This window comes from Lissotriton vulgaris, chromosome 3_2, assembly GCF_964263255.1.
Source record: "Lissotriton vulgaris chromosome 3_2, aLisVul1.2, whole genome shotgun sequence".
NCBI lineage: Eukaryota > Metazoa > Chordata > Amphibia > Caudata > Salamandridae > Lissotriton > Lissotriton vulgaris.
The window spans coordinates 134,333,398-134,355,114 of record NC_141690.1 but is presented as its reverse complement, the minus strand read 5'-3'; the positions used below and the strand labels follow the sequence as shown (position 1 = coordinate 134,355,114).

Genomic DNA, 21,717 nt, shown 5'->3' with positions numbered 1-21,717 from the left:
AACATACGCGGATTACTGCTACGCATTTTAAACTTTTTAATCCTAGAGTTTCATATTCACAGAAAGAAGCTATTAAGCAAACTCATGACATTGGTGCACAAGAATCGTACCAGAGATCCTGTGATATTCATGTCGCTTACTGCTCAGAAAATATACACTGTCTCTGAGATTTCACATAATACTGTAAAGGAAAATCCATTATCTTCGCACATCTGTGCTACTGCACAAGTATGGCATTAGAACCCTGTAAGATGCCCACAATTCTATGCGTTTATCCAATGTTTGACCCTGATTGAACCATATAGTCCTACAGCCCTCAGCCTGCAATGGTACACAGCGACAGCACGTATACTTTCATATCAGGAGAGCAATTAGTCGGACTCCTTCATGCCAGGTGAATGAGCATCAACTGTGTTTTATGCACGTCGTTATACCTTCCCAGGATTTGCATACAAATACACAGGATGCTCTAACTACCACCCCTTGGGACTGCGTGAGAAGATGCATTCCAATTTAGATTATTGGAGTTTACCTAATTATTATCCATGTTTACTTGAAAATGCATCTATTTAAATTAGTGGTTCTTCTCGTGGCAGTCCTATTGGTTATATATATATATATATAATTTTGGCACCGCTACTGTTCAATTTTAATGTGAATTTAATAGGACCAGGTTACAATGTAGGTTCAAGGTCACTTCTCATATTTTACTACAACATGTTTTCTTCTCTAGAACAGTCTGTTTCTTTTTCGTAGTATCAAATCTTGTTGTGGCGGCTTTGGGCTCAACATAAGATATGTCTTAACTGTTTAAGCTTCTTTGAAATATGGTGGGGTGTACTTGCATCCTATGCCCCTCAGTACATTTAATATTCTGTTCAGGACACATGCCTTTTCTGATTATCGCAGGTGCCATGCTCCAGGTTGTAGTACCACTTCTGAAATTAGTGCATTTCAAGAGGAGATATTAGCAAAAGCCAAAATAATATTGCAAAAATATATGTGCAGGATTAACATGCAGACTTAAATTAACAAAATGTGGTTAAAAATGTGCAAAGAAATGTAGTAAGCAGATGCACTTACATCAATTCAAAATGTTTAATCTACCATTGCTTAGCGAGTAGTCTGACAAAAATGTGCTGAAGCATGCATCAAATGTTTATTAATAGTTGACCTTTCCATGATTATGATTTATTATATAAATGTTTCACACAACTCTGCAAAATAATAATAATAAAATAATAGGCACATTTATAAAGCACAAAGGTTACACTATGACCAGTGTGTCCCGCGCTTATACAAAGAAAGGTTTGAAATGCTTGTTTAGAATATATCGTTGAGTGGATTTATGAAGAATAAGCACACACTGAATTCAGCACATCAACTGAACTTTAAGGGCCAGATGTAGGAGCCCAAATACCGGTCAATAACGGCCGATTCCGGACGTTACCGACCGGTATTTGGGTATTGTAATGTAGGGGGCTAGAAAATTACAGAATCGGTATATTTACCGATTCGGTAAAATACCGAATCGGTAAATATACCGATTCTGTAATTCAATATGTAGGTGGCACAGTTTACAGTGCCACAGGCCCTTAGAAATTCGTTATTTACCACCCAATACTATTGGGTGGTAAATTACGGATTTATGTGCACATGCACATCTGTGCATGTACACCTGTGCCATGTGGCACACATACATGTCACACAAGCCAGAAACAGGAGTGCAACAGGGTGTCAAAGGGACACCCTGTCCCCCTTGGAAATTCAGTATTTTTACCGATTCGGTAATTACTATTGCTATTATCTACATCTAGCCCCAGGTCCTTTAACATATTTGTTTTATTTCCAAAGATTGATGTTGAGTTCACTGCTTACTCCAACTTCGCTTCACCCAACTCTCCCTGGCCACCATCCCCGGATTCACAGGACCAGAACCGGAGGAAAATCCTTCCCATCCACCTCAAGCAATCCCTGTCGCTGATGCAATTCAGGAAGGATCTCAATACCTGGCTCTTTGACTGAACCTCCAAGCCCAGATGGATGAGCAGCCTCTCACCAGTGCCTTGAGACCCTCATGGGTGAAAAGCTGCACTATATAAGCTCCTGATTGATTGATTGATTGATTGACTGCAAATGTCTTGATTTCTACATAGCTCATTGTTAACTAAAATACATTTTGTTTTATTAGAAGGTTAGAGATGCAGTCCAATTCGTGGATAAGGATGTTTAGAGTGAAAAAACCTTGTGTGTAGTTTAGACTAAAATAACAATGTTGCACATTTGAAGATCCCTGTCTGTGATCCATTTTTGTTCGTGTGAGAAGAGGAGTGAATCTGTTCTCAGGAAGAACCCTGGAAGATGATTACACAAGAGGAGGAGAAGATGCAACACTAACTGAAACATCCTTTTTCAACTATTTATAATAATGCATGTTCCCAGAGTAGGTCAATGCCATTCCCCGCCGAGCACCACTCCCTTTTCGATCCCCATTCTATACTATTCCACGCCTTTCTACATAGCCATTTACCCTCGCCATGGATTGCGGTAGCTACATCTTGTGCACATTTCCCCTGACTTATTCCTTATTGTTTTGACACTCTACTGATTTCGTGAACCTCTCTTTATGGGAATTTGTGCTTTGATTGATTATTGACTTTTGGATATAATTTGAGCTTTTTGCTTGATCTCACTTTCTTTCGCAATGTAACTCTTTATGGGTTCCTACTTATACCTTTCACTCTACTCTTATAATAGGGATTTTTTAATTTATGGAGCATGCTTAATGCACTTGTGGAATTTGAATTAACCAGCATCTTTTATCAATTTTGTTAATATTGTTAATATTGATAAATACAATGTCAAGGTACCAGATTGACATATGTACGTATAACAACAAACTCGGATCGCTGTTGTCTAATTCACGCAAAATGACCTCCTCGTCAACCCCAAATGACAAAATAAGTGGTCAGGCAGGCCCTGCATACCTAGGCCTTAAGCAAATGATTGACAGATCACAGGTGGAGTGACATGTACCCTTTAGACAAATGTGTGAACAGGAGAACCCAGATCAATCCCACAGATAGGCAACAACACCACAACGATCTTAGGAGATTAGCCCCAATAAAATGCGTTTTGGCAGAGAGGCGCAAATTCCCCCAAAAACATCAAGAGAGATGCCACAGTAAGATAGGAACACTCAGCCAATCAGAAAGCACTGATCATGCACTGCCCATGCAGGACACCTGGACATGTACCCACTGGGCCCACATTGTGCCCAAGCAAGGCCAAGAACCATCTGTGCTTCTTATCAAATGACCAGAAATATGGCTTCATGACTAGGTCAAGATTTCTGTCTCCAAAAGAGTTTTCAAATTGCTTCAGACCCCAACTCTGTTGCCTGTTCTCTCGAACACTGCATTTAATTAAACTAACTGTTTCTGTTTTGCCATAGGCCTCCTGTCTTTCATTTTTAAATTCACATTTAGACAACAATTCTGTAAAAGATTGATCATGTGAAGCAAAAATGAATAATACTTATGATTATGAATAAAGAGGATCTACTAAACTTTGAAAAATAAAACCCATAATACTTTAAGTAATTCTTATTATTGGTTAAACTTTACATAGTAATTGTGATTATTATTTATGTGATGATTCGCTCCTGATCTTTTTAACTACATTGATCATGGTCCGTTGAGCCTTGTGTGTGATGGTAAACTGAGTTTTATGTAAACTGATTCCCACTCCAGCACTTTCAACGGCCTGTTAACTGCTTCCCACTGGTGGCTCTGCGTGCAATCAGTCTGCCTGATTTAATGAAGTCTGACTATGAGTCTGTTGTGGCAACATCATCGATTGTCATGATTAAACATCATCATCGTCATCTAAAACGCTCATTGGGATTTTAAGGATTGCATACATCAATGATTTATGGTCTATGACTTTTGACGCTTGTACCCTGGAATGAAAGTTTGTAAGTTTATGGTGTTTGTTACTTGTTTGCATAGGCAACATATTTGTTAGTTATTGTTATTAATGCTTTATTTAGCAATAAGAAATAAAGGCTGTCTTGGCGCCTCACATTGTGTAATTAAATCAATGTAGGCTTGATTTAGAGTTTGCAGAGGGTTAGTTTGTCGCATACATGATGGAGATCCTATCCATCTTATTACAAGTGCCATGGAATATAATGCACTTGTAATGAAGGGAACAGGAGATCCATTGCATGTGTGACAAAGTAATGTTCTTTGAGCTATATGTGTTCAATTCTCCTGCTGCATTCCCAAATACACCTTTGGAAGGACATAAAGACTGATCACACATTTTTTTATTTAGATAAAGCCAATAAAATACCCCAGATTTTATATGCAGGCTAGAGAGGACTATGCTGTGCTGGGAGATGGTTCAAAGGACAACCAAGCGACATGCCAATAGACTTAGTTGCATGACAACACAAAGATTGCACTTGTTTTAGACACTGCTTGGGCAAAGGTATGTAACATTTAAATATGCTACTGCTGTGTTCACTGACTTCTCAGAATTAAATGGGGGGTTACCATCTTACCCATCCCTGTGACACATCATGCAGATGGGCCACTAAAACCTCATATCTGCTTTCCCTATTCTGTGGCTACCTACTCCATCTGAGAGCTAGAGGACATCTATCTTGGGAACCTATTCATCAGGCTAGCATCACATCAGTAAGAAGTCACATGTATTGTTTGCTAGATTCTATTGCTGTTGTTTGGACTTTAGGGATAATGTTGTCTGGTGCCCAGTGCAGAGCTCTAGCCCCTGAAAAATGTTCACTCTTTGATGCATATCACTTCCTTATAAGTCACTACCTTATGGTACCTCAGGTACCCAGGGCTTGTAAGTTAACTGTGACTAGAGTAATGCAGTACTCGTTGTGCCACCATTAAACTAAAATAGTAAAACATGTCCCCGCACCTGCCACTAAAACCAGGTGGTGCAGTTTTAAAACTGTCATTTTGACCTCTCAAAATAAAAATGTTGGCAGACCTAGGACGCATTTTTTAATACTTGTAAGCCACTCCATTGATATACCTTAACTGCCTTGCATTTAAAAGTAGGAGATGTAAGTTTAAGTTTAATGTTTAACATGCCATCGCAGGAAAAAAACCTTCATAGTATTTTTATTTACTGTGGCAAGGCTTGCTCTCCATCAACTTATCACTGGTTTACACTATTATATTTAATACATGCTAAATTCAGTTTGAGAATAGCTAGAAAAATGTTCAAGGACTCTCATTTTAATAGTAATTTCAAATCCAATTTAATGGTAAAGTTGGATTTCGTATTACTATGAAGGAACATATACTTTTAGAAAATTCTCTTTTTCTGCTCAAAACCAAAAGGCTTTTTTGCAATTGTCCAGTTGTAATCTGACCTTTGATGGTGCCCCTGGACCAAGATGTGGATTGCTTTCCAAACAGTGGACAATGAACTTTGGGAGTGGGAGCTGTCTCAAGGCCTTTCCTGAGCCTCAGATGATGATGCCATGTCAGTGGCTGATGTGGATCACACCAGTGCCTTCCACCCCTTTTGCCCTTCTAGTCATGCTGGATCCAAACCCAGTAGAAAGGAGAGAGCTACCTAGAACTGGTCTATGGGGTGGGGAAAGTACTGCCCTTAACCGATAGGCTGGCACTGGGCATGAGTGGCACCTCCATGAGAATGCTACTGGGCCTGTGGAAGACTGAAGAAGCACTGAACCTGCTGTTGTGACCTGTGAAAAAAAACTAAGGGCTGGACCTGCTCCCTATTGTACCAGGACAAAAACATGAACTTCAAGAGTCAGATTGCTAGCCTCCTGTTACGTAAGGTATAGGGACCCAAAAGCTGTGAGAAGCTTACCTTCCTGGAAGACCACAGCTGGCAAGTTGCTACTAGGCCTGCACTGGACCCAGCTGGTACCTTCTGTTGGAGTGAGTCATGACCCTACCAAATGCTTTTCCTAATGTCCTGAAACTCTTGGCTTGGTTCAGAGTGTAATCCTTATGTCCAACCCTAAACCCTGAGACTTAGAATCTTTTTCAATACTTTTTTCCTGGAGAACCCACAGAAGACCGGGGCAAACCGGCCATGTCAATCTGAGAAAGGTGCATTGCTGCTGGGATGAAGATTCAGGTTGTTCCTGCTTGGTACAAATCTACTCCCGGTAAAGGCGCCAAAAGTATCTGGCCTACGACTAACTTTCCTTTGGCGTCAATTTTGAATGTCTATGCTCTGAGCTTTCCCGCTAATGTTTACAGCTTCTAAAGGACTTTGTCGGACAGCTATCCAGCTTCATTGAACCTATCTCAGCCACAACTTGCTACCTTACTACACTGAGGATTTTAGGCTTATTACAGAGACTAAGTCCAAAGGTAAAACTTCCAACTGGGAAGAACATGGTCTCTGTATCTGACTTGCTGTCCATTGTGGCTGGCCTTGACTCACATCTGGGTACCAGTCAAGCACATCCAGATGAATGGGGTTGGCGCTGAATCCTTTTGGCACAATTATTTTTTAAAGATTCATATTTTGGTTCCCTTTGTTGAATTTTAGTCATTATTTTTGTATCATATTGTTCATTAAAATGTTCTTTATTTTTATAAATTGAAGTGGGACTTTTATTGTGGTGTATTTTTAGCTTTTTAACTGTTTTCATACTTCTAAATGCTTTATACATTTCCTTAAGTTAAGCCTGTCCTTTGTGCATCAAAACTGCCAGGGTTTAAATTACTGAACCATTCACGGTATCTAACAAATATAGACCCAGAATTACTTGTGGGAAACGTAGGTTTGAATCCAAGGAAGGCTGGTTCTGCCTTTTGTGCTTCCAGTTCGACATATTTTGAGCAACAATCATAGCATTAATAGTAGCATCTGCTGTTTAGAGCACCTTGGATGCAAAACTGATGTAGCTATCTCTGTATATTTGCTTATAGGGATACACGGATATTAAAATTCAGTTTATACTGCGTTATCAGACAAACCTGAAGAGACAAGTGGGAATAACATATTTAGACTGTGCCAGCCACGACCTGTTATCATGGAAAGCTGTTATGTTATGTGTATTTGTAACACCAGCTATCATCTACAAGTGTGAGCAAGTGTGTGTGCCAAGCCCTGTCTATGGTAGGTTGGTTAACTGAAAAACCAGGCCTTCAGTTGATTGAAGCATTCAAGAAGAGAGGAGGAGGCTCTGGTGTGGAATAGCAGGCCTTTCCATGATATAGGAGCATTGTAAGAGAATGTCTGTCTTCCAGATCTTGGTCTGTGTATGTGTGGAATGTGTGCAATTGGTGTCCTGCAAAGAGTAGTTGTTGGGTGGCTAGTGGAATGAGATGCAATTGTTCGGGTAGTTGGGCCTGAGTTATGTAATACCTTTGAATGTGTGTGTGAGAAGGTTGGAAAGAGCCCATTTGTGTATCTGGAGCCAGTGGAGTTCTCTGAGGTGAGGTGGGATGTGATTTCTGTGTAGAAGGCTGAGGATGAGCCCAGCTGCAGCGTTCTGTATTGTTGTATTCTTCTGGTGAGTTGCTTAGTGATCTTGGAGTAGAAGTTCCTGTAGTTCAACTTGATGGTGACTAGAGTGTGAGCAACCGTTTTTCTAGATTTAAGTGGAAGCCATTTGAAGATCTTCCTCAGCATCTTCAGGTTGTGAAAGCAGGATGCAGTGACAGCGAGGACTTGTGCGGTCATGTCCAGTTTGCTGTTGATAATTATTCTGTGGTTCCTGGGATGGATGCTGGGTGTGGGTCTGAGTTTGGCCAGCCACCAGTTGGAGTCCCATGGAGAAGTGTTCTTGTGGAATATCACTACTTCTTTCTTGTCAGTGTTAAGCTTTAGACTGTTGTCATTCATCCAGTTAGCCACTTCTGTCCGGCAGGCACTGAATGTGATTTTTATTTTAGGGGTCTTTTCCTAGAGGGAGAGTATGAGCTGTGTGACATGGATAATAAGAGAGGATGTTGATGTTGTGTGCACAAGTGACATTGACCAGAGGGATTATGTATGCTTTGAATAGGGTGGGGCTGATTGGTGTACCTTGAAGCTCTCTGCAGATGAGTTAGCGGGTTTCTGAGGAGTAAGGTGCCAGACTGATAGCTTGTGTTCTATTCATTACGAAGGAACAGATCCAGCGAGCAGCAGGTCCTAGGATGCCAATCTCATGCCTGATGTGGATGTGGTATGAGACCATGTCAAATGTTCCTGAGACGTCTAGGAGAAGGCTTCTCTGTCAGGATCTTGCAAGTGTCGTCTGTAATGCCGATGAGTGCAGTTTCTGTACTCTGGTTGGGCGTGAAACCAGGCTGTGTGGCATTGCGGAGCTTGTTGTTGCGAAGTTGGTCGGAGAGGCATTGGTTCATTAGTTTCTCTAAGACCTTTGCCGGGAATAGTAAGAGGGATGTGGGTCTGTAATTGGAAAGAGTGGCATGGTTTCTTGAGCAGGGTTATGATGGTGCCTTTTTTCCAGGTGCCCAGGAATGTGGTAGAGTTCATAGAGGCATGGAGGATGTGTGTTAGTGCCTCGCTAATCCTTCATCGTCCTTTGGGGAAGATGTGGGGGGGTCCCGAGTAAATGGTCTTTATGGTAGCAGCTATTTCAACAGTGGAGACGATGTGCTACAAGGTCGGAATTTATTCTTCGGCGCTGATGAGAAGTTAGGCTGGTGTCGCAGAGCGCTCATACGGACATGATGCTGCATATGTACACAACCATGGCTCTCCACTTATGGCCTACATTTATTACACATGAATTCTAAAAGATACAAACATATGGAAAATATTGTACAGATATGACTGTCTGCTCTAAATTTGCCGACCTTTCCTGGTTAGATAGATATATAACATGGACATTATTAGAGTGCACATTCACCATTGAGGAGGAAATGCTTTTGAGAGATAAAGGATGTTTATTGTTGCCTTACTCAAAAAGAAGAAAGACTGTGTGGCCCACTATAATTGTAGCTTTTCTTCTGGTTGTGACTGCCATACCTTCTGTGACGTATGCAAGCAGAAGAATCAGCGTTGGAGGGGGAGGGCCAAAACTGAACAAGGCTGCGTTCCTAAAGCTGAAAATCCAACAGATTTAAGAAACGAGTTGCGGGGTAGCGCAAATTAATTCTCCACTATCAGAAAGTCAGCAGTTTTCCTGACTCTTAGTGAGTGGTAGCAGATGACGACGGATGTTTATCTAGCAGCTGTCCCATTCCTGCCCGACACTAACAGCCTGATTCATCAATCTCCCGTTTTGCGAGCCTCTAATAGCGATTCATAAGGAATCGCTATTAAGGACTTGCAAAACGGGATTCATGTAGGAATTGCTAAATAAATAGCGATTCCTACACAATCCTTATTTGCGAGTAGCAAATTGCTAATCGCAAATAAGGAATCACTCCCCATTCATTCCTATGGGCCAAAAGGCCCATAGGAATGAATGGGGAGTATTCCTTATTTGCGATTAGCAATTTGCTACTCTCAAATAAGATAGCGATTTAAAGGGTGCCAGGGGTGTCCAAAGGACACCCTGTAGCACCCCTTAAATGCAAATTGAAACAGGTGTTGCACACACACATGTCCAAAGGACATGTGTGTGTGCAACATGCAACTTAGAAAAATGCTTTTAAAAGCATTTTTCAAAGTTTTTGCTATTTACCGAGAGGTCTGACCTCTCGGTAAATAGCGGCCCGAAATTGCGAATTAGCAATTTAAAAATGGTTGATGAATTGCATTTAAGGAATCTCAAATAGAGATTCCTTAAATGTAATTCCTCGCAATTTAGCGAATTAGCAATTACCGATTTTTGCATTTGGGATGATGAATCCCAAATGCAAAAATAGCGCTCGCAAAGGGCCAGATTCTCAGAATCTGACCCTTTGCGAGCCGCTTTCGGCTTGATGAATCAGGCTGTAAATCCACATGCACTTGCATGTCCCACTGGGATTCTGCACTTCAAGTAAAGCACTCAATAAAACAGGCACATACATATATAATGCAGAGCCTGTCAGGATTTTCCAAATGTTACATGCAATAACCGTGATTACAGGAGTTTTGCTTTAGCTTACCCTCCCAAGGAGCTGGGGTAATCCGACGACTTGTCCTGTAAACACACCCACGCAGATCATGATGGCTGTAATCTGCCCCAAGGATCCTCGGATATGCTTGGGTGAGATTTCACTCAAATACATGGGAAGTGTGCTGAGGGCAATACCTGCAGGAAAGAGGAAACAGGCACATTAGAAGCCTTTTCTAGCACAGCCTTTCCGCCCTCTCTGTGACCATTAGTCAAGCTAACACTGTCTTTAATAACGGTAGTGCTGTAAACAATAACAACAAATATTTAAACGCATGTCTGTATGATTACTGGAAGCATGTTGTCACATACCCAGGAATGTCAGTGGTACTGTGTTATAATCTGTGCAGAGTTGCAGCCTTTAGAAAATATTTCTGCAGGATTCTCTTTCCCAGTGTTAGAACTTGCATTATGCTATTATTCAGTGAATTAGTCACACTTGGGGTGGTTGAGGGGTGGAGGTGGGTCTCTAGAACCTTTTTCTGAAGATGGAACATATAGATTAGAACTCTACCTGATCACATTTGACTACACACAAACCATTATGTGATGTGAGAGGTGGTCATGATTGCCTGCTACAGATACAGCGTGGATGGTTGCTAAACTGTGAAGAGAATTGAATTTCAGCATATTATATCTAGAATCAGTGCGTTAAGTGGAATAGAAACAGTGGCGGGTGTCTCTAAAAGAGTTGCAGCCCGAAGCATAGCCAGGAAGCCACCACGAGAGACACTACCGAGGAAACTAAAGATAAGTCTTAATACTTTAACAAATTTATAGAGTCCTAATGACTTGGTTATTCAATTTTAATTTAAGAAAAATTATGTGAGCTACTGGAGCCCCAATATTATACAACAGTATTACTGGGTAGCTTTGTCCGGTAAATAGCTCTCACAACAATGCCATCACCCCAGATGCATGTACAACGCCGTTACCCCGCAAGTCGAAACAAGAACTTGTGGAGGGGGAAGAAGGTGTTGGATTTTAAATCCAACACCTTCCCTACTGTCCACACAGACTGGAGTTGGAAAAGTAAATTATACTATTCCAGCATCCAGCATCCCCATCCGCAAGTCGCTGTTACGACTTGCGGGGGAATGGTATGCGTTGTTACAACACGATTGTTGTAACAACGGCATTGTAATTGCATGCGGGGTGACGGCATGCGTGAAAAGGAGGCATATTCCTTCCTCACCATGTCACAAAAGGGATCTCCAGTGCCGTTGACTTTCACCTCCGGCGTGTTCAAACAACTGGTAAAGTTTTTTTTCCTCATCTGCCAGCAAAGGACAGAAATAGAGGGACCCAAAGGACCTTGGTTTAATACCACAGGCCCGTCCCACTTAGGGCATAGTCTAGCAACTTTAGGAAGGGGTAAAAGAAAATTGATCAATTCACACAAACTAAGCAATTCTTATTGGTAAAGTGCAGCATAAAAATTGAAACGTACACAAAGGCATCAACTTTAAAATAATCTGCCCACACTCTTTGCCCTGTTGACTAGATAATGGTGGGTGTGTGTGCTACACAGAGATCATCTCATGCAGATGACCACCTGGCCAAGTAACTGTTGATCCATGATTTTATTAGCAAATATTAATGATCTATTTTTAGGGGAAAAAGGTGATGTTTGAATGCTTGCAGAAGAATTAGTGTCATAAGGCTGTTTAGAAAATGCAAGAAAACAGAACTAGCTCAGAAGCAATATTTTACTGTAATATGCCTTAACATTTTCAAAACTATACCCTTTTCATGTCTTCTTACACATATATCCTGGTACACTGGAAATGGGGTTTTCTGACAGTTTTAAATAAAACAAGATCAAGAAAAGTGCTCCCTGGATGATGTTACATAGAAATTAAAGGTAATCAGAAGGAAAAAGTGGTCGCTCATTGGTTGAGACAGTCATCTAAATCTTTCAGGTCCCAAAAAACTTTCGTTTCAATGGACTTTAAAAAAGTAACTTTTCTCAGGCTTAACATGTACACATTCCACAACACACACACACACACACGCCATCCCATTTAATTTCAGTCATATTGTAGGCTTCATTTCTTTATTTTTTATATCCCTTCATTGCATTTTCAATGGGGTAGGCCTACAACAATGTACGGATATCAATTATACGTTAATGCGGGTGATCATATCACAGTAGTATGTACATAGTACGTCTGAATAAAGGTACAATGTCGAGCCGCAAGTTTATGAGAACAATCAGGGAACACGCCAATAAACTCCAGCACACAACATCTCAATACTCCTCATTGCATTTGACACCCAGCTCCATAAAGATCTCAGCTCCTAGTTAAAGGAACGCATTCCCTTTCCATTATGCAGCTATATAAGCTACCTGCATCCCCTCCCCGGTCGCATTAATGAGGCTTTTAGCCCTCAAGTTTCCAGCAGTTCTCCCCACCCACTGCTATACTGGTGATTATCCTATTGCAATCTCTGCACTCTACTCCTTAAGCACGGTGAGTCCTGTGAACAGTGATATCAGTATTTTGTACCCATAGTGTGTCCACTGTCCTGCTTCACGTTTTATGGCTGTCATACATCTGATTTGGCCTGTAGAGGCAGTAGGAGTGTGTCCCATTCTGTAGTCGGTGTCCCCTTGCCTAACTATTGGAGGATGCAGGACATGGCATTTATTTCCGTAGTGCACGATTTTATCAACTCCTGGAGCCATTTCGAGAATAATGGGGAAGTGGTGGCCTTATAGTTCATCGCTGTGTTTATGTTGCCTGAAAGTAGGCGACGGTCGAGGAATCTGGATGCTTGTTTGTATTTTCTATGCCTTGCAATTCTGCCCAGTAAGTGCGCCGCCATCGTCATGCGTAAGTATCTGCCTAGACCCCACTGTTGTATAGCATATTAGGACCATAGTCTACTTTTCCCGATTCATGCCCTTGTATAGGTATAAATCACCTTGTCCTTATATAGGATAGAAATCATAACCATATTTAGACCTAGCTCCACTAGTTCGGAAAATCCACAACAATTTCTTGGAAAACTCTGCTTCAGCAGTTAGGGACTTCCCCTTGCTTGAATATTGATTTGTCCAAGAACTCATGGGGTTTTCAAAGAACTGAGACTCTTTGATGACGGTATTTTGTCCACCTTTACGTCAAACTCGGCACCTTCAAGGTATAAATATGCCCACACTTGCCCAAGCAAACACACGGTGGTTTGGAACAGTTCGACTATCTACTTGCCTGACGCATCTTGCTACAGCAAGTGCCGAAGGAAGCCGACCCTCCAGCAGACACACTGAGAGAGACGCTGTCTTTTCTCTTGCTAAGAAATCCAGCTCCAGTGTTTCCAAGCTACTCATGCGGGTTGTTGGGAAATCGAGTCCTGAGACTGACCTCCTTCATTCTAAAACCAAGGTACGGAGCTAATTAGACCCTAAGAGAAATCTTGGATAGATTTTTGGCAAAAGAATACTAAACTTATGCTACACCACACTTGCTTCTTCCCTCGTACTAGGCTTAGGTTAGGTACATCAGGGTAGGCGTATTTTGGAAGCACCAGTTGAGTACTTTTAGTCTTCATTTATTTATTTATGTATGTATTTTATGGCTTAGAAACCATACCATGCTTTTACAGTATTATTTTATAATACTCTTCTTGCAGTATGCATTATACTTTACAGCCAGTATTACGATTGTAGCAGTTCATTTCTTCTGCATGAGAAAGAAGACTGTTCAATAAATACAGTAGGTAGGTCTGTATGCGAGAGAAGTACCATACCATGTGAAAAAAGTCTGATCAAGTGTAACCCTGGGTAGACTTTGGCTAATTGGGCTGGGGACCAATATGCGCAATGGAGGTAATTACATTGGTTAGAAATTAGGTTTCTGGTTGGCAGAAATACGCACCATATCCAAGCAAGAACCACAATTCGAGTTAGGGTAAGTCAGATGCACACCATAAATTAACCTTTGTTTAGCTCTGGTAGCTTGGAACAGAGTAGGCAGGCTTAACTTAAGAGACAAAGTGTAAAGTATTTGTGCAAGACTTCAAACAGTAACACTGTGAGAACACCACAAAGTGACTCCACAGGGCTCTTCTCTTAGCCCCACACTTTTCAATGTTTATGTTTCCTATCTGGCGCCAATTGTTAGTGCATTTGGATTTGGCCTGACATCATATGCAGATGACACCCAAATTGTGGTGTCCCTGCTACACGGAGAGGAGGCAGGGTTAGACAACCGATTTCAAGAGTGTATGGTATCAGTCGGTAATTGATGGCACACAACCAGGGCCGGACTGGGAACCAAAACCGGCCCTGGCAAAGTGCTCGGCCGCCCCCCCGGGTGGTTGGGGGTGCCACTGAGCTCTTTGCCAGGGCCAGTTTTCAGCCGAGTTTGTTACAGTGCCGATTTTGCAGCTATGCTGTAAAAACGGCCCTGTAACAAAAACGGCCCCAGGGTCCCAAAACCAGCCCCCACCCATGCAGCGCACCGGGGGATTGCCCGGAGCCCGCTACGGCCAGTCTGGCCCTGCACAAAACTGCCTAAAACTTAACTCAGGTAAAACCAAAGTCATGCTGTTTGGTAACAACTCTAACTTCTGGACCCCAAATTGTTGGCCACGTTCGATGGGGGTCCCTCGCCTCACCCACCAATAATGTGAAAAACCTTGGGGTGATAATGGACGAGGACCTCACCTTTAGTCAACAGGTCACCTCTGTGATCTCTAAAACCTTTTTTGTGATAAAAAGAATTAGGAAAATACTGCTGTTCCTGCCCCCAAATAGCCAGCAAACAGTAGTTGTGACTCTTGTACTGTTGAGGCTGGACTACTGTAATAGTCAGCACCTTAATGCTCAACAAGGGCTTTTGAATAAACTCCAGATGCTGCAGAATGCAGCAGCCAGATTGATCTCTGAAACACCTTGATTTGCACCCATTACTAAGGAAATAAATAAATTGAACTGGCTATCGGTGATGAATCGAGTACTCCTTAAGGCACGTTGCCTAGTTTTTAAGGCGCTGCATCGTACAGGGCCTGAGTATTTGAAACAGCATTTCCAATGGTATATACCGAATAGACCACTTTGTTAATAAGAGGCCAGATGGGTCGCAGTACCACGCATAAACGGTGTTCGGTGGGGTGGCAGGAGTTTCACCCACAAAGCGGCTAAAGCCTGGAACAACCTGCCATTTCATCTAAGGTGCATTACTAACCTATTGGCCTTCAGGAAGAGCCTTAAGACCTGGCTTTTTGCCCAATAAACTGCTTTCATTTTTCAGGCGCAGGAGACGTAACTAGCGCCAGGACACCTCCGGGTAACAGTTGCGCTGTATAAATGTCATTAACATAACATAACTCCACACCAGTTTAGAAAAATAGACAATGATTTTAGAAATATAACAAGCCCACAATGAAAAAAAACAATAAGTAGAAGTCAAGATAATAATTTTTAAAGAATAAAAGTGAAAACTAGTGCTAAAAAGGAATATCCGCCTACTAGGTTATCTGGTTGCGCTGGACTGGGGCAAAGTCAAGAGTTCAGGTCAACCGCAATGGAGTGTGGGCCGGATACAGAAGCCACGCAAAGCCAACTGAACAAAACTACTTTGATCTCAGTCACAACAGGGAGATGTGGGGTGCAGCTGAGCAATGCATCGGTGTCGATCCCGCAGTCAAAGTGATGCATTGATTTTCCCCACACAACAATGGCGATGCTCCAGCACTGAAAATAAAAGCACCAGTTCAGAGAGGCGTTGATTTCGAAGCTGATGCAATGGGTTTCTCTACTCAGTCGACTGGATGCGTGGAACTTCTCTCACTGCAGTGGCGACAATGCAGTGGCTTCTAAGCATTAGTTCAGATGGCAATGCACTGGTTCCAAGCGAGATGCATCAGTTCTGTTCCCACAACAGCGGCAATGTGTTAATTCTGCTTCGGACAGCAGAATATGCATCAGTTCCACTGGAACAACTACCTGGGTCCACTTCAAATGGAATAGGCATAGAAGCAGGGAGTAAAACATTGATAACACTGAGTCTTAAAACATGAGGCATGAAAGCATGCCCTTGGAGATCACTTTGGGTTCAAGTCAAAGAGTCCAGTACTTCCTCAGTAGGGCAGAGGGTAGCAGGCAGCAGGGCAGCACAGCAGAAAAGAAATTCTTCCAGAGCAGCAGTCCATCAGAATGACAGTCCTTGCAGCAACACAGCAGTCCCTCCTGGCTTAGTTTCTTCACAGGTCTAGTAGTATCTGAGTTGGTAGGGTCAGAGGTTCAGTACTTATTCCCAGTTGTACCTTTGAAGTGGTGGTGACTTCAAAGAAGGGTCTTTGAAGTGCACAGAGGTCCTTTCTTCCTGCCCTGACTCCAGACTCACTGGAGAGGGGTACGCAGGACAGGACAATACCTATTCAGGTATAAGTGTCAGCTTCTTCCTCCTATCCTGCCCAGGATGGCCCAGGAAGGTGTGGATGGCCACTCAGTCATACCTAAGTGCCCTTTGTGTGTGGCTGTCTAGAGGGAATGCACTAAGTAGCACTAATGTAGTTCATTCCAACAACATCACTGGGTGCAGCAGAAACAGACAGGATTTGTCCCAATTAACCTTCAGGTCTGACAACTCCTCAAACTCATCCAGTAGTTGTCCCACTGTGGATAGGCTACCTCCCGGGCCTCTAAGGAACAACAGTGCATTATCTGCGTACCAGCCCACTACATGGTATCTATTTCCCACTTTGATCCACCACTCTTGGCCCCTCTCATGCAGGATACATGCTAAGGGTACCACAGCCAGTATAAATAGAATAGAGTAATGCAGTCATCCATGTTTGATGCCCCTGTGCAGCCGCTATTTATCAGAGTAAACCTCACCAGTACGAACACTGTCAAGGGGCCTCATTTATAATAATTGTATCTATTTTAGATGGTTCCCTTGAATCCCCAGGGCCTGAAGCACCACAAACAGGTAGGACCATAATAGGGTGTCAAAGGAATTTTTGTTGTCAAGGAAGGATACATACGGTGTCTCTGGATCACAGCCCAATATATCCATAGTATGGAAAAGTCGGCAAAGATTCATATGAGTATTTCGCCCAGACCCAAAGCCGTACTAGTCTGGGTGTATGGGACCTGACAGGTCTTGATGCAGATATCCCATATGATGAGCTTAAAGGGGTCCCACTCCACATTCATGTGAGTGGATGTAACCTTGTTGTCTCGTAAGTACTCATCTATTGAGTCCCTGATGGCAGATTTGAAAGTTAGGCCCAGTAAAGAATCAGGTTGTAGACGCCAGTTTGGCACTGCTACCAGAGTCCTGACCAGTGATAACGTTAAAGAATGTCATGGATATGGAAGCACACTGCCTCACAATCCAGCAGAGCTCACCCCTGTGCGTTATTGTGAATGTAGTTTACAATTAGCGCTAACTTGAATATTAATTGTAGTATTTCAACAAAGTTGGTGCAGGTAGTTCTGTTCATCTCTAGACACGTGTTTCTAGATTTGATCCTTCATCAGTAGAGATCCAAAACAAATTTTATCAAGGGTTGATGATTATGCTGCCACAGTCCTCCACGGTCTCAGTAACTCTCACAGGGGCACAGGTGCCTCTCAAAAAAATGGTAAGCTCACTATCTAAAGGGGGATGGGACCACATTGCCTCACATCCCGCAGATTTTTCCCCTTTGCATTATGGTGAATACAGTTCACAATTAGTGCTAACTTTAATATTAGTAGTGGTATTCACCAACATTGGTTCAGATAGGGCTGTTCTTCTCTCAGAAGAGATAAAAAACAAATGTTATCAGGGGTCACTGAGTCTGCTGCCACAGTCATCTCAGGTCTCAGTACCTCTCACAGATGCAGCTCCAAAAGCTCATCAGCTCACTGGATTTTAAAGAGAAGGTGGATTGGAGCACATTGCCTCACATCCCAGGAGAGTTAAAAGGATGGCTCTACAGTCTGAAGCGGCGCCACAAAGGTTTTCTGAGCTATGGACCATGAGTAGGAAGCTAAGGGACCCCATAAATCTGTCTAGTCTAGTATCCATCCTGTGTTGCCCTGAGTAGAATGAATACTCACGAGCGTCTGGGTGCGGTGTCTGACAGAGGTCCACCATCTTCCTTTGTGTAGCTGTAGGAATGTGGTTTATTAGTAGTGATAAATAGGAAGCTACCACTAGTAATAAGGCAACGAACACAATAAAATGTTCAGTAAATGTCTCAATGATTTAGTCACTTGCTCAACCCTTGGTAGATGACAACGTGCAGGCAGGCTTAACTTAGGAGACAGGTGTGCAAAGCATTTAAAAACACCAAGGGCCCGATGTAGGTGGCCAATACCGGTCAGAAACGGCCGAATTCGGCCGTTTCCGACCGGTATTTGGCCTTTTGAGATGTAGGGGACCTTTTTTTCTCGGATTCGGTATTTTACTGATTCGGTAAAATTACCGAATCGGAAAAATACCGAATCGGTAAGTTTACCGATTTTAAAAAATCGGGATGTAGGTGGGACTACTTTCAGTCCCACAGGCCCTTCAGATTCGGTATTTTAACACCCAATCCAATTGGGTGTTAAAATACCGAATCCAGGTGTGCATGCACATGTGTGCATGCACACCTATGCCATGTGACAGACAGACATGCCCTTAGGGCATGTCTGTGTGCCACATGGCACACAAGCCAGTTTTGGGGGTGCTAGAGGGTGTCAAAGTGACACCCCCTGCACCCTTGCAGAAATCGGTAATTACCGAATCGGTAAATACCAATTCGGTAATGCACATTGATTCCTATGAGCTTCAAGGCCCATAGCAATCAATGGGGGATACCGATTCGGTATTTACAGAATCGCTAAATACCGAATCTTACAGATTCGGTATTTACCGATTCTGAAATACCCACATCTCCCCCCCTCCAATTTGCCACTTCTTAAATACCGAATCGGTATGATTCGGTATTTAAGAAGTGGTAAATTGGAGTTTACCTACATCGGGCCCCAAGACACTACGGGCCCGATGTAGGTAAATCTTTTTTACCACTTCATAAATACCGATTCATACCGAATCGGTATTTAAGAAGTGGTAAAAAAGAGAAGGTCAGATGTAGGTAATTTTATTTTAAATATTACCAAATCGGAAGTAATCGGTATTTACCGATTCGGTAAATACCGAATCGGTAATGCCCATTGATTCCTATGGGCATTGAAGCCCATAGGAATCAATGGGCATCACCGAATCGGTATTTACCGATTCGGTAATTGCCGATTTCTGCAAGGGTGCAGGGGGTGTCACTTTGACACCCTCTAGCACCCCCAATACTGGCTTGTGTGCCATGTGGCACACAGACATGCCCTAAGGGCATGTCTGTCTGTCACATGGCATAGGTGTGCATGCACACATGTGCATGCACACCTGGATTCGGTATTTTAACACCCAATTGGATTGGGTGTTAAAATACCGAATCTGAAAGGCCTGTGGGACTCAGAAGAGTCCCACCTACATCTGGAAGATACCGAATCGGTAAAAATACCGATTCGATATTTTACAGATTCTGTAAATTTACCGATTCGGTAAATATACCGAATAGGTAAATACTGGCCCCCTACATCTCAAAGTGCCAAATACCGGTCGGAAACGGCCGATTTTGGCCGTTTCCGACCGGTATTTGCCACCTACATCGGGCCCTAAATAAGTAAACACAATGCACAATAAAAATTCAATAACAATTTATAAAAATAGGTTATATTTTTATGAGCAGATTTTTAAACCAAAATGAAAAAAATCCAATGTAGGGAACCAGAGATATGAATTTTTAAATAAAAAAGACTTTTTAGTGCTTAAAAAAACAATGGGACATCTGGTTGCGCTTGACAGGGACAAAGTCAAACTATGAGGCCAACCTTGATGGAGCTATGGTTGGATACACTAAGCAGGAGGCCTCTCTCAAGATTTTACCATCACACTTAGAAACTTTTCTGAAAGAATGTTCCACCCTTTGAGGCCCTGTACCTTTACAAACACACACTGCCTTTGCAGGCTACATGGTTTGGTGCAGAACAAAGTTAAGAGTCGACATGGCACACATTCCTGTGTGCCATGCCTACAAACCACTGCCCTGGCATAGATCAGTCACCCCTCTAGCTTGGTGCCCTGTACCAGTGGTGAGAGTACCGGTGTATGAGCCCTGTACCCCTACAGTGTCTAAGTCCATTCTTAGAAACTGTAAGTGCAGTGCTGCCATTTTGAGTATATGGTGCTGGGAGTTTGACATTACGAACTCCACAGCACCATAATGGCTACACTGAAAACTGGGAAGTTTGGTATCAAACCTCTCAGCACATTAAACCCACAGTGATGCCAGTATGGGATTTAATGACAAATGCACACAGGAGGCATCTTAGAGATGCCCAGAAAAACAACCACCCTCTGGTGGGTTCCCTGACTGGTACACACCAGCCTGGCACTACGAGATATGTGTCTGGACCCGTAGGGTGGGGACCTTCGCTCCCTGAGCCCAGAAACAAAGCCTTTCCTGGGTGGAGGTGGTCACACCTCCCCTGTGGCAGGGGAGATGCCAAGGCCTCTCAGCCTTTGTAATGCAACCCCCAACCTCTCCTGCTATCAAAAGCAGGCCCTCTTCCTGTCTCCCCTCCTTTTTAGCTATTAGTGAAGATAACCACAATGGCATAAAGAAAATGGTTGAAAAGCTCAACTTCACCCTGTACCTTCACTCTGTCTTTCAAGGAGGTAAGGTCCCTATGCTAAATTAAAAATACAACCATGAGGTCCCATCCCACCAAACAAAAGCTGCTGCAGCTGTTTGCTGGGTATGCTAAGGACCATCTATCTGAAATTGGTGATGACCAATCAGATGAGGAAGAATAAGGAGGGGATGAGAATGGTATCCAACCCCCCCTCCCCCCCACACTTCATAGGGATAAAAAGGCCCAAGTGCCCTTAACTCCTAGAGTAAACCTCTCAGCACCTAGATCCCACACAGATGGATCAGGTACTACTGAGTACATTGAGTACAGCCTCAATGAGGAGGACATCCTGCTAGCCAGGTTGACCCAAAGATTAGACTTGAGACCAGACTTCTGGCTCTAGAAAAAGAAAGAGAAAAGATGGACCTAGGACCCATCAATGGTGGCAGCAATCAAAAAAACATAGAAGAAGAAGGTTCCTATGATCCCAAAATCCCCAAAGGGATTGTCCCTAAATTTGAGGATAGTGATGATATCACCAAGTGGTTCACAGCCTTTGTGAGGGTGAAGAAAACTCACTAGGGGCAGTCCTTCGGGAACTGTTATCTGGTAAGTGCAGAGGCAGACTCCTGACCCTTACAGGAGCAGATGCTGGGTCTTATGACTTCATGAAGAGGACTCTGATTTAGGGATTTAGACTCACAACTGAGGAATCCAGAATAAAATTCAGAGGGGCTCATAAATCCCCAAACCTATCCTGGATTGACTTTGTTGACTACTCAGTTAAAACACTAGGGGCCCGATGTAGGTCGGTCGGTAACGGCCGAAAATCGGTATTTTCGGCCGTCACCGACCGGTATTCAAGAATTGGCATGTAGGGGCACAATTTTACAGAATCGGTAAATTTACCGATTCAGTAAATTTACCGAATCTGTAAAATACCGAATTGGTA

General features: G+C 42.8%; 1 protein-coding gene across 2 annotated transcripts in view; it reads right to left on the bottom strand.

Annotated features, from left to right (window-relative positions):
- The window catches only part of SLC2A9 (solute carrier family 2 member 9), a 1,599,887-nt gene that overhangs the window by 1,014,112 nt on the left and 564,058 nt on the right, over window positions 1-21,717 (bottom strand). For both annotated transcript variants that reach the window (XM_086964092.1, XM_086964093.1), the window contains exon 6: window positions 10,080-10,225. In XM_086964092.1, coding sequence (XP_086820218.1) covers window positions 10,080-10,225 — 146 coding nt within the window. The remainder of the gene's footprint in view (window positions 1-10,079; window positions 10,226-21,717) is intronic.